The sequence below is a fragment of the Trichophyton rubrum genome, assembly GCF_000151425.1.
Source record: "Trichophyton rubrum CBS 118892 genomic scaffold supercont2.2, whole genome shotgun sequence".
NCBI classification, from domain to species: domain Eukaryota; kingdom Fungi; phylum Ascomycota; class Eurotiomycetes; order Onygenales; family Arthrodermataceae; genus Trichophyton; species Trichophyton rubrum.
The window spans coordinates 2605871-2622336 of record NW_003456427.1 but is presented as its reverse complement, the minus strand read 5'-3'; the positions used below and the strand labels follow the sequence as shown (position 1 = coordinate 2622336).

Below are 16466 nucleotides of genomic sequence, written 5' to 3'. Positions count from 1 at the left end.
ATGTATAAAAGTTTGAAGATAATTGAGCGACTTTATATTTCTCATCTTTGGTTCAATTGAGTATATAAATCAGTCAAAGAATGGAGAGTCTTCACATCACTCCCAATGGCCCGATGGTCCGTACCGGGAAGATAGTCCATTCCATCCCGGAGTAACAAGAAGCTTTCCCATCCAGCATTAATGGCTCCTTGGTAATCATCACCATGGTCGTCTCCTATATGAATACGTCTCCAGCGACCGTCTACCTCAGACGAAGGGTCTGTTACCAACAAATGCTCTTTAGCTCTGGTTTTCGCAACGTCAAAAATATGACGATGTGGCTTTTCCTCTCCTGCCTCATAACTCGTCACTATAAAGTCAACATCGTTCAACTGAGCTTCACCCGTAGGAATGGATGATGATGCACGAGGTAGCAACTCTCCGCTGTCCGCCCATGCATTTCCAACCGACAACCCCAGCGAATTCAGGATCGGGGATACTCTGTCGTCGGAGTTGGAGACCACACCAACAATGACATTCTGTACGTCGCCCTCCCTAAGGCAGCCGGCTTTCTTCCTTTCCTGCAGCTCCTTCTTCCAGGAATTTAGACGGCCAAAGAAACTTTCCACATCTTCAAATAATGTATATCCTTCCTTGCTCTCAAATCTTCGAAGGAGATGAGCTACCAATGAGTCCGGGACTTCTTGTATGGCTCTTGTTTCCGAAACGCCCTCTAATTCGTTTTTGCCTGTGTGAACTCGTGCAAAACAACCTCTTATGACATTTGCCCACCATTCTCTAGGACCACCAAATCCTGGTGTGTTTCTCCCATAATTGGGCCTTGAAGCAGTCTCCCGTTTATATGCAACCTTGAATGCCGCCTGTACTGATTCGGGGGTGACATTTTGGGATATGAAACCTGAAGCCTTTGCAATTTCAGTGTACTGCAGCGCGACGTGTTGCCTAGGATGAAATATCGTATTGAACGCATCTAGCGTCAAAAGGAGTATCCGAGGGGGAGGACGAAGAGTTGCCGTCATTGCAATTGCAGTATGTTTGACGATGGCTTCGTAGCATTGACATAGTGAATTTCTTCTTGATATCCTGAGCCGGTGATTGGAGTTGGATGGATCGGGTTTTGCCAAGAACCTCGGCTGATGCGCAGAGCCCCATCTTTAATTGAACATCAACCGCGTTTTCGCTAGCTTGCTTGACTTGTTTCGTCTCATCAATTAGTCCGGCAGCATTTGGCGAGATGGAACCCGAGATAAATAAGCTGATTTGCCTCAGATCTGGAGAATTGGTTTAGAAAGCAATATATCATGCCATATGAATGTATGTTTGCTGTGGTGCGTTGGGAACATGGACTCCGTTGACCTCTTCTCCAGCAGACACCAGCGAGAGCGCGCCAAAAGCCGGAGGAAGTTGAATATCCTGAATACCCCAGCAGGTCTCGTCCTCCGCAACAAATATCCAGAACTCCACGATTTCGTTTGGGGCCGCCGTCATCCCAGAGCAGTGTTCAATTCGCGTCGACTCCTCGTTTCCTATTTGGGGGCAATAGTAGCCAGCCACGACGTACGGCGGTAGTTGATGAGATCGACAAGGGTGATCAGGAGGGTATTCATGGGTTGAAAAGAGCGTCCGCCACTTTTCATGGTGAAGCGATTGAGGATTCGGATTCGGAGCCGGAGCCCGTAAACAACGCCGGAAGCATTTCGTCAGGGTCTGGAGACAATCTCAGCAACCAAAAAGTGGCGAGCGGAGATGCTTGTAGTAGTGATGATGCAATGCTCCTTCCCCTTTCTCCTACCCATCCAAAAATCAAACGTCGAAGGCAGCTTTCCCGGACTCCCTCTATAGAGGGTGGTCCAGAAGCTAAGATAAGGGTTCCTCACGGCGATGATATCGTGTCTTCTTCTCTAGGGAGTTCACCTCCCGCCTTTGTGGAAGATTCCAGGGGTCCACCCTCAGAGCTAAATGAACAGGACATTCTTACACCTACTCGAAAGGAGCCGTTGCATGGGCAAGTGCCATCTAGCCATCCTCGATTTGTCGTTAACAAATGGCAAATCAATACCCCCATACCAGGAAAATTAAACTATTCTCAAGGTCCCCACCACGGGGAGCCAGGAGCCTCTGCATCTACACCACGACAGAAACCCCGTTTTGTTCTACCATCTACCCCAGAAGCGGCACATGGTAAGAAGAGAGCGGGCCCTGTGACGAGCCCAAGTCCATTTTCTCCACTCGCACGTCGCCCAAGGCGAGGTCGTGGTGGCTCTTTAGCGAAGCTGGACTTTACTCCCAATGGAATGGCGACACAAGTTCGGAACTGGATACTAGAAATTGGGGCCAGACGTCAGGCAAGTGGCCAGCCATCATCATTACCGGCTGCGCTCTTTTCTTCCGCCTATCCAATTATAAGTGATAATGACACCAGCCCAAGCCAGATTAATGTCCAGGACAAGTACTGCCTTAATACGAAAGTTAGAGGGATGAAATATTCAACTACGTGTTCTGCCCGAGGAGCCGGGCATCCAGCTCCATTTATACTCTGCAACCATGGGGAAGATAAAAAACCTTTAGCTCAAATGCTACTTTTTAACCCTCCGCTAAGAGCCCCTCCATCAACAGTATCTGCCTCTAACATCATCCAAGACGGCAGCTCCATTGGTATTAGAAAGGGCCTGGCATGGGAGATCGAGATTGATACACTCCCTACTCCTGAGCATTCCGGTGAAGATGACTCTGATATTGTCAAGAAAACCTCTCGGCGCTGCTGGGTGGGGATTGAGTGGGATATTGGAGTCTGAAGGGAAGGGAAAAAAATTTAGTACACTTTTTAATAAGCTATGCCTAGACATACCATAGGGTCGCTCAATGCCTAACCACTAGCCGTTGACTCCTGCCCTACATTATGATCAAACCCAAAGCAAATATACATACACCCATTACCCAAGGAAATTTTCATCATTCCCATTCACTTGACCTTGAACCTAACAGCCCGCTAAGACCACCTCCCATACTCATCCGTTGAGCAATCAAGCTGGAAGAGCTAGAGCTCTTCAATCCCTTCTTAAGTTGTAGTTCTCTTTCCCTTTCTCGTGCCGCAGCATAGTAATTCACTGCACCCTTTCTGCTACCCTGAACTCCAGCGGACTCCGTAACCACAACGGAAGAGCCAGAGCTGGTGGATGTTGAAGACTTTGTGGTTGCAACCGACAAACCTGAGGATGATCGTCTTTGCAGGAAGGGAGGAAGCTTGAATTCGGGCCCAGCACTATTCATGCTGGAGTGGAAAGCAAGCTTAGTTCCCGAAGCTGCATTAGATGATGCCTGACGTCGAAGTGCAAGACGGTCAACCACCTTTCCTCGTTGTCGGCGTGGCTGAGCAGCATTATTAACCGAACCTGTCCTGTCCTGTTTACCAGTCTGCGAAGCCCCTCCATCATCGATGAAATCAGCCTCTTCAATACCACCGGAATGATCAGGCTGTGCTGCTTCATCGTGTGGCATCATATTGCTTGACAGAGGAACTGCTGATGAAGCACCTAAGTTAGGACTATCAAGTACAAAGGACACGGTTTCGCGTATTTCAGCAAGAGTCAGGGGTTTCTTCATGCTTGCTTTACGAGCGAGCTTTCGGGATTTCACCGGTATTCGATTTAGTGAGTCGGCATTAGCGGCGTCAAAAGGTCGTTTTCGAGTAGCTGATTCCCCGTCCTTTTGGCTGCTATCATTGCTGTTGGTATTGCTCCCCTGCGACGCAACGTAATTGTCGGTATCTTCGCCTTCTTCCAGGAAATCGGAGTCATTATCGAAGTCCATATCCTCGATAGTTCTCATGAAAGCTGCCTTCTTCGGATCCTCAGCGATTTTACCAATCTTCTCATCTGCAAGTAGAGCCTTTCGCATTTTCATAAACTCTTTTCTCTTCGCCGCTCGACGTCGAGAGATACGTTCATCGTCCGAATCTGACAAATCCAAAGCATCGCCAACGCGTTTTCTGCGCAATGCTCCAGTAGTGATATCTTTCATGAGTTTATTCACCTGGAACTCGTCTTGCTCACGTTCGTGATGACTGTACATGTTAGCTTCCGGAATGGATTGAAAGATGGTGGCATCTTCGAATACATACGCGTTCATAGCAGCCAGTTCTTTCTCATCCACTACCTCTCCACTATTATCATTGATCATTTGTCTGTCAAACTCGTCTTCTGATCCGGAGTCATCATCACTTGCACCTCCAAGCCCTGCGTATTCATCGTCGGATTCCTCCGCAGCTTCTTCAACCATCTCTTTTGCCTTGCTCTTATCTTTTATAAACGGTTTACTTGTCCTATTTTTCATTAATTTGAAAGCATCAACGCTGGTATGGGGCTGGTCGTCATCACCAGCAACGGTCCCCTGGTGAGTGTGGCCGCGCCTAAGTCGTTTTCTTTCTTTTCTATGATCACCATCCTGGTTTGAGGCTATCACAGACCCAGCTATAGTAGACGGGGTGGGTCGGAAACGTTTCGCTTGATCAAATGGTGACATAACAAATCCATTGTCTTGAGTTGGTTCCGGGAGCTGTGAATATTCCGTATAAGTTTTAGTACTTGGGGAATCGATTGCTGGAGTATTGTGTTCTGGAAATCCGGCAAATATATCAAGGCTTCCGCTCTCCTGGCCCTGGGTTTCAGGAGCAAAACCTTGCGAGTCTGAATTGAATAGGTCAGCTACAGGAAGATCTATACCAGGCATCTTGCGTAGCTGTGCTAGAGAGTCCTCCTGGGAATCATCCTGACTATTTCCCAAGGTTGCAGCGAAGGCCTGGGATAATCCTAAAAGCGGAGTGCTTGGTTGTCCAAGATTGGGTATCTTTGGTTTGGGGGTAGCAGCCACTTGCATATCGACAGGCTTATCATCCTCGTCATCGCTAACAACGAGCTTTGCCCTATTTCTTTGCCGTAAGCTCAATTTGCTAAAATCTTGTATTTCACACTCCTCGTCTTCATCAGCCCCTAATTCGGCGCTTTCTTCAGCTTGATTATCAAGGAACTTTGTATTCTGCTCATCATCTTCGTTTTCATCACAACCATCATCACTACCCATGGCCTCCTGCTCTTCTTCCGAGTGCTCTGAATTTTCGCTCTCAGAGCCCTCTTCAGCATCCTCGACATATTCTTCCTCTTCATCACTGGCAATATCATCCACGCCTTCGCTATTTGACTTTGCAGCAGCCCGCTTGGAGGCAGCCTTTTCTTGTTTTGCAATCTGAACCGCCTCTTCTCTAGCCTTCTCGACCAAATCTTCTACCTCCTCCTCACCACGGACGCGCTCTTCGGCGGTTTGGATGATCACGCCTTTAGCCCGAAGTGCTGCAATTTTTTCCTCTCGTTGTTGTGCAGCTTGTTCCCTAGCCTTCCGAAGGAGGATGTCATCAAGGTCTCCTTGCGTCATAAGCTGCGGTTTCCGACTAGACTGCAGTTGGGCCAATGCTTTCAATGTGCGCAGTGAGTTTGATAATTTGTGAGACTTTTGCGTAGTTACGTTCTCGAAGAGTGCTAAACGGCGGGCCTTGTGTGGGGATGTAACCACCTCGAGATCTGAGTCCGAGTCGTGTCGCTGATTTTGAGCAATAGTTTCAGGAGATAATCGAACTTGTATTTTTCTCCCTGGTTTCGTCACCTTTGGGACAGTTGGAATGGCAACTTGTTTTCCTTTCAAACATTGCTGTTCACCTTTCTCTTGTTGAGGCATCTCAGACTCGTCCCGTTTAGCCAGTAAATCATCAACTGTGATTTCCATGTCCTCTTTCAGAAGGTTCTCTACGCTCGGGGTTGTTTCATTAGTAGTAGTAGCCTTGTCTCCTTGATCCTTCGGTAGTGTTTCCCTGACAGGGGACGTCGGAGACGTAGAGTGCAACGCTTCAGCATCAGATGTTTGGGCGGGGGTATCAGAACAAGAGCCGCTGTTAGAAGGAGCAGATGCAGGTTTCTTGTTAAATCTGGCCAAGAAGCTCTCAATGGTTATCTTCTTCTTGGTCGTAGCCTCGTGTGCTAATTGCATATTCCGAGCTATCCGCTGCGTCTCACGGTTCATCTCAAGCAATGCCTTCTTACTAGCTTTTCTCATGGGCCGTGGCTGTTGGGTAAGCCGCTGGACAGCTTCATCGTCTTCATCATCTTCATCTTCTCCATCTCCCTCTGTATCTAACTCCATACTTCTCTGCTCCCTCTCTTGCTCCTTTGCAAGTTTTTCCTGTTCCAGCTGCTTAAGCTTCATACGCTTCTCATTGACAAGAGATTGGAGACGGGAAACGGGAGGTGAAGCTACTGAAATGGCTGTATCACGTTGTGTCGTCTTCGCGGGGCTAGGTGACTCCATTGGAACAAACAATGGTGACGGTGATCGTGATGGGGCGTTATTTCGTAAGTGAGACGGGGAAAGAGAGTCCCTTGCTTTTGTGGTTCGTCCTTTTCTTCCAAAGGCAACGACATCATCATCCTCCGATTCTTGTCCGGAATCCAACCCAAACACTTCCTTGTTTGGTAATACATCTTTCGATCTTTCTCGTGATGTTGTTGTACTCTTGCCCTCAGGCAATGTTAATTCCTTAGAGTATGCGCTCGCCAGCATTCTGGCAGCTAGTCTTCCCCTTGGTGCAACTGGCAGTTGATCCTCCTGGTCATCTTCGCTGTCCTCATCCACCTCGCTGGCAGGACGGTCGGGATTTGGTCGTGCCAATGGCTTCGATGCAGCATTATCTGGCTCCGAATCCGAGTCGAACGCAGCAAGCATAGCTTTAATCTTTCGTCTAGGGGTCATAGTAATCGGTGAGCTGCCATGATGGCTGCCAGAGCCCTCAGTGCTCTTCTGGGTATTGCTTGGGGTGCCGGAGCGCGTCGAGCGCGGCGAGGCGGTGGCCATAACTGGAGATATGAGTGTAAACTAGTATAAAACCATGAACGACGAGTCCAATGAACAGATTCGTATTCTGTTCCAAAGTGATATTTGACTTATGAAGAAAGAGGATAAGAAGAAGAAGCTGGAGATTTGTGTTAATGCTTGATATCAGTTGATAGTCGCGCGTCTGTAGATTCGGTCCACTTTACACGTAGAGACGCGAAGAACCAATCAACGACGCGCTTCTGCTGAGTAATCCTAAAGTCAACCCCGCGGATAAATATTTATACGAATGCGGATTAGTAATCATTGCAAACCTCGCAAACAAGACAAACAAGACAAACACGATCGTATCAAGAGCAGAGACGATAGAATACCGAATGAACCGCATGCTTGTCATTAAAATATGTAGCTAAAAGTACAATAACGCTTTAAGTCGTACGGTTTGGCCATGATTCAACGTCATTCTGGGCCCTTGGGATTCCAGCGGAGCTTGGGCGCTGATGGCCGAAGGACCAACTCTGGCTCCTTTGGCTTGGGGGATTTCGGGTAACATCTGTCGAGATGAGCCTGGAGGTCTCGTTCCATGACTTCTGCGGCTCGATCACCGTAGTGGTACATGTAGAACTCTGAGTTGCTCCTGGTAATAGTCTGTGTAATCATTTTGAGAGTTTCAGCATGGAGGTTTTCCTTGTCCTCTAACCGTTTCTTCTCTGCCCCAGCTTCAGCCTCAATCTTTTGTTTCTTCGTCTGAGACTCTTCTGAAGATGCAGCGATTCTCTTCCGGGTAGCTGCTATCAGTTTTAGCCGTCTTTCCTTGGCTGCAAGATACTTCAGAGAGTGGCTCAGTCCCTGGTGACTGTTTGATACAACGTCCAGAGGTGGAACATTGAAGAAAAGAACACGTCCTTGGTCGTCTTGCTGGAACTGATCACGTATTTCCTTTGGAATTGATTGGTCCAGGCCATCACGAAGATGGAAGGTCTCTACACTGCGCGGTGCATTGGGGTTGTAAACAGGTGGTGGGATGCTCGCTTGAGGCAAGCGGCTTCCCTGGTATGAAGGGAAGTTATGTGGTGCTGAGTATGGCTGTGCAGGCTGGGGAGCATGGTATGGAGGCTGGGGTGTTTGTGGGTGAACTGGCATGTTACGGTTGTTGTGAGCGACTGGGTACATCGGCATATTTGGTCGTGCTGGGTGGTATGGGTGTGGCCCTCCTGGCATCATGGGAGGTTGGGGAGAAGCAGCAAGGTGGGCCGCATGAGGCAAACGGCCAGGAATGTGTGGAATAGAGTTATGTCGAACATGATCTTGGCCGGGCATAGGCTGCATAGGCGTATGAGACTGAACCATGGAAGGTGGCCTCGGAATTGGTAAGGCAGCAGGCGGCTGAAGCTGCGGTGGAGGTGGCGAAGGTGTTGGCTCTGGGGGAGGAGACTCCTAAAGAACGGGTCAGTAAACTCGTTACACCATGCAGGACGTGTCTTAAGCGGCTGGCTACTCACATTCTCATCGCGTGGACGGCAATGGACTGCTCCCACGATAGGCGGCGCATTCTCGGCACCCCAGGTAGGCTTTGGGAGGTCATCCGTTTCCTTTGCGTCTTCTTTGAGGAGATGTCTGATAGGACTCGGGATCTTCTTGATCTTCCGAGGGGCATCAAACAGTTCCATCTCGTAGTCCTTCTCGCGTACCTCGTCAGGCAGGCAGCTGGCCCATGTTTTGATCTTGTTGAGTTTGTGCTTTTCTTCATTGTATCTGGCTTCGCACACATAAACCTCTTTGTTAAGCGGTAGGTCCCGTGGGCGCCCACGATTGTAGCGTGTGAAGAACATAACAAAGCATCTATCAACAACTTCGTCTATCCGGTGGTCTCGGTATTGGCCAGTCTTGACGACTTCATTGGGATAGAAATGCTTCTCGAAATGATGGACGGTTTGCTCGGGTCGGTAGTACCAGCAGGCATTGATCCATTTTTCTCCCTCAGGGTCTTGCCAGGTCCGATACAGCTGGGCTACAATGGGTTTCGTCGCATCGTTTGGATTCTGAAGATGAACCCAGTCGCCAACTCGCCAGACCTCGTCCTTGTATGTAATACCATTAGGCAATGGTAGACGGCCATCTTCCATCAGGTATTCACTGTCTGCCTTGTTCTTCTCCTGTTCAGCAAGCCTATGTGCCTCTCGGTGCAGATCAACTGCATCTCGGTATATCTGGCTCTCGGGAAGGTTATAAGCCTTTGCGTTATTGAACATGACATCGACATCCCTCATAAAGTGGTCAACGGAAGTGTACTTCTTGCGTTTTGACTTTCTCTTGATAAGATCGATAGCAAGAGGCTCCTTAATCTCAACATAGTAATCTGGATATGCCGACTTATCCGGAAGGCGCTCAAAATGGCGAACCTTCATCTGCCCGCTGCTATCTTTCAGTTTACGGATTCCCTTGAGAACGGCTTTGATCCGAGCCTCCATAGGGGTATCAACACGTGGGGGACGGCCGCGTCTCTTGCGTCCATCGGCATCAGCTCCTTTGTGAAGGTCGTTCGCTCCACTTTCGCGTTTTGAGCTAAGACGAGGTCTGCCTTTGCGTTTTCGACGTGGAGCTTCATCGTCCGAATCTTCTGCTTCTTCATCTTCTTCGTCCTCTTCCTCTTCTTCTTCCTCCTCCTCAGCGGGGAGAGGGTCAGCTTCTGGTATTTCTCCAAGGTCAGGAAGTTGAGCTGTTTCGGGGGAGATTATTTCTTGTTCCGCCAGCTTTTGGAATTCGGATATCATAACATCCTGCGGAGGAGAAAAATTGAAGACTTAGCATGGATTCTCGCTGTAGAGCTGGGAAGGAACTGCATACTTTGATAATGAGCGCGTCCTCGTAAGCCATGGATTTCGGCCTATTGTATGTTTGCGCATTATGTGGGATCTATATGGCCGGTATTAGCATCACCTATTATGGCTAACCTGAGAGGTTGAGGTTGTTCATTTACCAGAGCACAGTCCCTGACAAACTCCGCGAAGTGAGTATAGACTTTGGATTTAATCTTCTGTTTCAACACGCTCAGGGCCATCGGTTCCTTGATCACGTCGTAGTAGTCGGGTACGTTGCGCTTGTTAACGCTCCGATGGAAAAGTCTCGAGGGATCATGGCCGCTGTTCCCAACGAAGTCAGCCTGAGAACGAGACGGGCACGGGTATAGACACGATCGCATGGACATACTCTGGCTCCCTATAGTTGTATAGGCTTATAAGAACATCAGACATGGCCCTCCATTGCACGAGCGTGACTTGACTGGCAGGCGCATCGGCGGCCTTGGAGCTCTCGATCGATTCGACTACCCCAGGAGTCTCAGCTGCCGACTCCTGCGCAGCCTCCCGCAGCTGATTCTCGATGCTGGCAGCACCGCCAGAGCTATCTTCCGCCATGGCTCGACGTGTTCTCAGCGTAGTAAAGCCCGCGACGACTAGCTACCAGAACAAACGCGAGTCGGTCAAGTCGCAGTGGAGTGAAAGTGAGCGAAGCTTGAATAAGGTCCAAGATCCGATAATCGCGAACTTCTTTTTTTTTTTTTTTTTTTTGGTTCCGCGTCTAGATCATGTGATCTTTCCGGATTTATATTTAGCCGCGATTAGATAAACCTTGGCGGGAGTTTAAACCTTAATATGCCCCCAACCGGTTGATGGGACTGCAGGCCAAACAGACTTGGAAGACGACGAGGACGAGCAAGAAACTGATATTCTTAGACATCTATTCTTATATACGCAACTTTCTGAGGGCGTCAGTATGAGACTTCGGATCCGCGGCCCTAATGGCCAGTCTACCGTCGCTCTGGAGGACACGGCAACGGTGGAGGAGCTGCTGGACAATATCAGCCGAGCGACTTCACTATCATCATACGATATAAAGTACGGATATCCACCGCAGTCTCTCCCTCTTAGCCAGTTTGATGCCAAGTCTAAGATTAAAGATATAGGCGTCAATCTGGATGGGGAGCAGCTCATCGTGAGTAAGCGGGAGGAGCCCGCACAGCAGCCAGAGCCGTCATCTGAACAGGCAAGGAGAGAACCAGCAGCACCGCTTTCTCTCACCAAGAAGAAGAGCAGTATAGAAGACAATGCACCAGAGATTCCCTCTCCTGAGCATGGTGGAACGATTGTTCTTCGGGTCATGCCTGACGATAACTCATGTTTGTTCCGTGCCGTTGGCAGTGCAGTCATAGGCGCAATTGATACCATGACCGAACTGCGGTCTATCGTCGCTCAAACCATTCAAGAGCAACCAGACTTCTACACCGCTGCAGTTTTGGAGAAAGCCCCTGATGATTACTGCCGGTGGATCCAGACTGAGGATGCCTGGGGGGGTGGAATTGAGCTTGGCATCCTCAGCAAACACTTTGATATTGAAATATGTTCAATAGATGTTCAGACTCTGCGCATAGACCGGTTCAATGAGGGCTGCCCTACCCGCTGTGTCGTGGTATACTCGGGAATTCATTACGACACTGTTGCCCTATCTCCATCTGACGAACCCTACATCCATGCATACGCTCCACCGGAGTTTGACACCAGGATATTTGACTCCTCGGACCCGATCATTTTGGAGAAAGCCATAGAGTTATGTCAGATATTAAATGAGAAACACTATTATACTGACACCGCCAATTTCCAAGTTAAATGCAACGTTTGTGGAGGACTCTTTGTTGGTGAAAAGGGTGCCACCGCCCACGCAGCCGAGACCGGCCATTATGACTTCGGAGAAGCAGGCTATTCAGGTGGAAAAGATTAATTTTGTCCATCATACATAGCGATAACATTGCTCAACAACGCCGGATTAAAACTTTGCCTACATCAACCTAAAGGGACATCGCCCTTGAGAAGCCAAGCGTAGTCGAAAGCAATATAGCCGACATGACATCAACAGTTTCCTAGCCATAGTCATGTTAAATACAGTCTCCTCTGCATATGAAGAGGGTATTTCGGTAAGATAATTCGAACATAAAACTGCAGCACAGGAAAAACGCACCCAAATTGCACTCGGGATGAGGGATGTGATGTCTGCGTCAAATTATAAAACAACTCCCTAAAGTCCGGCTTTTTGCTATACAGCAAATGGCAGAAACCTCCCGTGGGGTCCATTGAGCCACCCTCATATTCTATTGGTAATAGAAATTGTGCATAGTGGTAAGTCGCCAGTATTTCAAATGCATCTCCGTCTGTAAGAATCTTGAAGAAATTTATTAAGACCTAGACAAAAAAGAGTCACTTCGAACAATGCACGTAGGGCTAGTTTAGCATTCCAGTATGTTGTTCCCTTGACAAAGCTACGCCGAACAAGTATAAGAAACTGTCCTTCTCGAACCCGGTTTTGACTATATCAATCACCCATGCAATAAACCTACTTAACCGTCTGAAACTAGGGGGATATACCGACACTGTTCATGATCTCGATTCGCTTTGTTGGTATCTAAATTGTTTGGATACAGTCAGCACAGCATGTAGTCAGGGGTTTGTATGCACTCGGTGTTGATAACTCGGTAGCATAGTGGATTTTCCAGCTGCTAACTTGTATCTTATTCCTTGCTTCATAGTTACATGACTCACCTTTCCCTTTTACCCGAAACCCCTAACTAGTTAATCATTGTTCAGATACATGTCGCATTCCGTTTACAGACTCCGGCCCTAGAAGAGCGTCGGCCCAGGAGCCATTCCTAGTAACCGACAACGCCACGGTGTGATTCGACTGCGCCGTCAGCTCTGATTAGGATGAGATTAGACGAGTCGACTTGTCTGCTGTCCCTCAGGGTGGCTCAGCTCCTTAGATGCATCTAGAGCGGGACAGTGACTAGTTAACCAGTTAGTCTAATTGACTAAGTCGTTGATCTCGTATCTATGGCAGGGCCTCCTCGCTACAATGCAATAAGTTACAGAGCCTCAATGAGTCAAGGAGCCTCGAGGCAAGATAAATACGCCAGGCCTCTGCACTCCTGCTTGCTTTCTTGCTGAACAATAAAATAACTAGTAACGGCCTTGTCTCGTTTCGTGGCAGATCGCTAGTTATTGGAATATACGGAGTGCATCCCCGCGGGAGATCAAATATCCTCTCCAACATGGAGCATGACCTACTGATAGTGGTGGATGCTACGGCATCTATGGGCCAATACCTGACGGCACTCAACACTTCTATTCCTCAGATCATCTCCATCTCGGCTCTTACCGGATGCTTTTCTCGCATAGGACTGCTTGCATACCGAGACTACTGCGATACCCAGCTGCTGGAATGGTCGGGCTGGCTGGAAGAGTCTAAAGGAGCTGGCGCAAATGATACCGATATCCTCGCTCTAGCAAAGTCACTGGAAGCAGTTGGCGGTGGAGATTCTCCTGAAGCTGCAAAGACTGTGCTTGCGAGGGCCTATGAGCTGATGCGTGCAGATGCAAAGACGACTCTTTTGTTCTATACCGATGCCTATCCCCATTTTGGAGCTGTGGAAGCGCCTGTGAGACGCGGCGGCCACTTTTATGCCCCCAACGGAGTACTTGAGAAAAATGCACTGTCAGACTCTTCATCGTACGGCGGGTACGGCCCTCATTTCGTGGACTGGGTTACAGCATGCAAGTTTATGCGCAGGGGAGAGAAACCTGTGCAGGTGTTTTGCTTGCTGTCACCTTCAATGAGCTGGAACGATTGCGGACACTACAATTATTTATCGACCATGACCCGTGGCGCCTGTATGATTCTCGAAAATTCGATGCCGGGAACCATCTCCAAGGTGACCATCGATCTATTGCTGTCATGGATGGGCGTTGAGCCGGCCAACAGGGCGATCACCATAGATGCGACAGAGAAAGACAACAGCGATGAGGCTGCCAAAAAAGATGCGCTGGCAACTCTGGGCCGCTACAAGTGCGTTGATTATATCAAGAAACTCGATCATGAACTCGACCCTAGGGCGGAAATGTATTTCCCCATCGCCTCGAATAGCTATGGCTCTCACAAGAATAATAGTATCGAAGAGAATGTTGCAAGAGTACCAATGACCCCTGACATTGCCCGAAAATATCTCCCAAAGAAGGATGTGCCGGTCACCAACTTTGCCACGGCTTGGACTACGGATCCAGCATATCGGTCTTTAGCACTCAAACACATAAACAAGATCATAAAGTTCGATGTTAGGGCGATAGCTGTCAACCCGGTTTTCGGAAGCCTATGGAGGACAATTTGCAGTGATCGAACCTGTGACTCACGACAGGAGCTTCTGGATGCCTTTAGCGCAGAGGTCGGAAGGCTTGCGAGTGTAGAAGATAGTGAACAGTTAAAGATATGGTTGGAAGTCTCGTATGACTATACGGCAGAGGTCCTCGAGCTCCTCGAAAGTGTTCCCAAAGAGGAAAAGTTCCCCTGTGTATACCTCGATCCAACCCTTGACTTTACTCCGACCGGTGCAGAGGCAGAAGATGAGTTTGGAAAGCCCATCACTGCCCTTACTAGAGTAAATTTGCTAGAAATTGGCCGATCATGCGACCCTTCTGTTCTCCGGCGACTTGGACGGATCCTCACTCAGTTGACGTACGTTGAAAGAGAGGCAGATTTACCCGAACACATTGCAGCTTCAAGCAATGAAAACGTCCCAAAGATCCCTATGGTATTAGCTCGAGGAGAATATAAACGTCAATTCTGGAGAATACTCCTGCATCTCATTGTCCCCGGGACGATGCTGTCAGCTCGTCCTGCAGCTCTCCTGGCAGCACTGAGTCTGCGATTGGGTATTACTCCCCTCACTGACGTAGCAGAGCGGGAAGCACTCAGTTTCCGAAATAAGTGGAACGACCTCGATGTACCCGAGACTTGGTCAGTTCCATGTTTAAATCTGCTAATTAGCGCAGATAACGCGTATACAAAACGACGAGCTGGCCTTGAGGAAGAACCCGAAAGCCCTGGCCAGTCCAAGAAGAAACCAGCCACACTGTTGAAGCCAAATGATAGAAAGCTTTTTGAGCAGCTTATTGGTTATAGAATGCTGGAAGTGAACCTCGACAGTGCATTGGCTGCAAAGGTGGGTTGGACTCCTGGGAAGACCACAGCACCACTGGGACCTACCGTCACCTGTCGAGAATGTTTATACCCACGTTCAGTCAGCATTATGGACCGCAACAGCAAATGCGGTCTATGCACATATGCCAGTCAGGATACGGCATATAAGAAAGCTTTGCATATTAATGTTTCCATGGACGACGGCCCTGAATCACTGGCAACCTGGGTGGAATGCTGTATACTGACATGCAGAGCACAGTATGTGGTATATGATGTTGCCTCGTTGAGTGTTCGAGCAAAGTGTCATTACTGTCGAGCGCAAAGTGCAACCCCACCTAAGCTACGACAGTCGCGTCCAGATGCCCCTTGGATTGAGTGTATCAAGTGTATGAACCGCTTCATTTGGCCTGTGGAATACCGGCCATCTTCACTTCGTACTTCGGAGTTCACTTGCGCACACTGCAACGCTGGACGGGAAACGGTAGTTGAAATCCAAACGACTGCAAAGAAGATCTCAACTGAGAACTCATACTCGTGGTTGATTTGCGATAACCAGAACCCAGAAACCTGCCCCTTCACAGGTCGCTCACTGTTCAACACCGTTTCCACGTACGGAACAGAAAATTTCGTATCACGAATGACGCTGTTCCCAACGACCAAGGGCGTGTTAACTTTGAAGGGAAAGAAGATACAAAACACTCCCGAGCTTATTTCCACTCTGCAGGATCTTATTTCACGTCTGAAGACGATTAAAGAGCATTGCTCATTGTGTTTTTCAGTTTTCCGTCCTGACATGCTAAACCCAGCATGTGGCCGTCGAGGGTGCCTCCAACGTGTATGCCGCGACTGTTTATCCGGTTGGTACGGACTCAACTCAGCAGGTCGCATCTTGAACATCGGCGCTCTCTCCTGCCCATTCTGCAGACGACTCCCTTCTGCAAAAACCCTAGCGAACTATGCCATGGGCGTACAAGCGATAGCAAACCTTTCCAAGGCAGTTGAAGAGAAAGGAACATGGATATACGCATGGTGCATTGCTTGTTCCTCGGCCAAACAGTTCATGGAGCGAGAATGTGCTCGCGGGGCACCTCCCGAAGTATCCAACTGGAACTGTCCGGAATGCGTTCAATGGGAGGAAGAGCTTGAGCTGGAGCGCATAGCTGCAGAGAACGCGGCTGAGGTGGCTGCTACCCTACGCGAGGAAATCATGGCGAAAAGAATGAGCAAGGTCAAACCATGCCCTAAATGCGGTGTCATGACGGAAAAGATCGCTGGGTGTGCACATATAACATGTCCAGTCCGTCATTGTAAGGCTGAATGGTGCTATTTTTGTGGGAAGCATGCCCGAAACACGGACATTTACGAGCATCTCAACAATGTGCATGGTGGGATTTTCGATCCCGAAGATGAGGAGCTCGTCTTTACTGATGAGGAATAGCTGGTGACAAGGGCTCGAGCGGTGCATAGTTTCGTATTTCGTGTATTAGCCGGTAATGATCAATGAACTGATGCTATTGTTTCGGTGGCGTTTGTGTCATATTCGACAGAATCTGAGAAAAAGGCCTGTGCCG

The 16466-nt window shown here is 48.8% G+C and overlaps 6 protein-coding genes across 6 annotated transcripts; 3 read left to right on the top strand and 3 right to left on the bottom strand.

Moving 5' to 3' along the window:
• Positions 1–41: 41 nt before the first annotated feature.
• TERG_02577 (uncharacterized protein) lies at positions 42–1019 on the bottom strand (the record flags this gene model as incomplete). The annotated part of the gene is made up of 1 exon (XM_003237821.1): positions 42–1019. One exon carries the CDS (start codon positions 1017–1019, stop codon positions 42–44), a length of 978 nt encoding a protein of 325 aa, XP_003237869.1.
• A 235-nt stretch (positions 1020–1254) lies between these two features.
• TERG_02576 (uncharacterized protein) lies at positions 1255–2795 on the top strand (the record flags this gene model as incomplete). Its single annotated transcript, XM_003237820.2, has 2 exons — positions 1255–1314; positions 1368–2795. Exons 1-2 carry the CDS (start codon positions 1309–1311, stop codon positions 2793–2795), a joined length of 1434 nt encoding a protein of 477 aa, XP_003237868.1. The 5' UTR covers positions 1255–1308.
• Positions 2796–2952: 157 nt separating this feature from the next.
• Positions 2953–6897, bottom strand: TERG_02575 (uncharacterized protein; the record flags this gene model as incomplete). The annotated part of the gene is made up of 2 exons (XM_047747936.1): positions 2953–4063; positions 4121–6897. The coding sequence occupies 2 exons, from the start codon at positions 6895–6897 to the stop codon at positions 2953–2955; spliced, it is 3888 nt and encodes a 1295-aa protein (XP_047603906.1).
• Positions 6898–8096: 1199 nt separating this feature from the next.
• On the bottom strand, positions 8097–9650 carry TERG_02574 (uncharacterized protein; the record flags this gene model as incomplete). The annotated part of the gene is made up of 1 exon (XM_047747935.1): positions 8097–9650. One exon carries the CDS (start codon positions 9648–9650, stop codon positions 8097–8099), a length of 1554 nt encoding a protein of 517 aa, XP_047603905.1.
• Positions 9651–10650: 1000 nt separating this feature from the next.
• Positions 10651–11652, top strand: TERG_02573 (uncharacterized protein; the record flags this gene model as incomplete). The annotated part of the gene is made up of 1 exon (XM_003237817.1): positions 10651–11652. One exon carries the CDS (start codon positions 10651–10653, stop codon positions 11650–11652), a length of 1002 nt encoding a protein of 333 aa, XP_003237865.1.
• Positions 11653–12973: 1321 nt separating this feature from the next.
• On the top strand, positions 12974–16333 carry TERG_02572 (uncharacterized protein; the record flags this gene model as incomplete). The annotated part of the gene is made up of 1 exon (XM_003237816.1): positions 12974–16333. The coding sequence occupies one exon, from the start codon at positions 12974–12976 to the stop codon at positions 16331–16333; it is 3360 nt and encodes a 1119-aa protein (XP_003237864.1).
• Between the last annotated feature and the right edge of the window lie 133 nt (positions 16334–16466).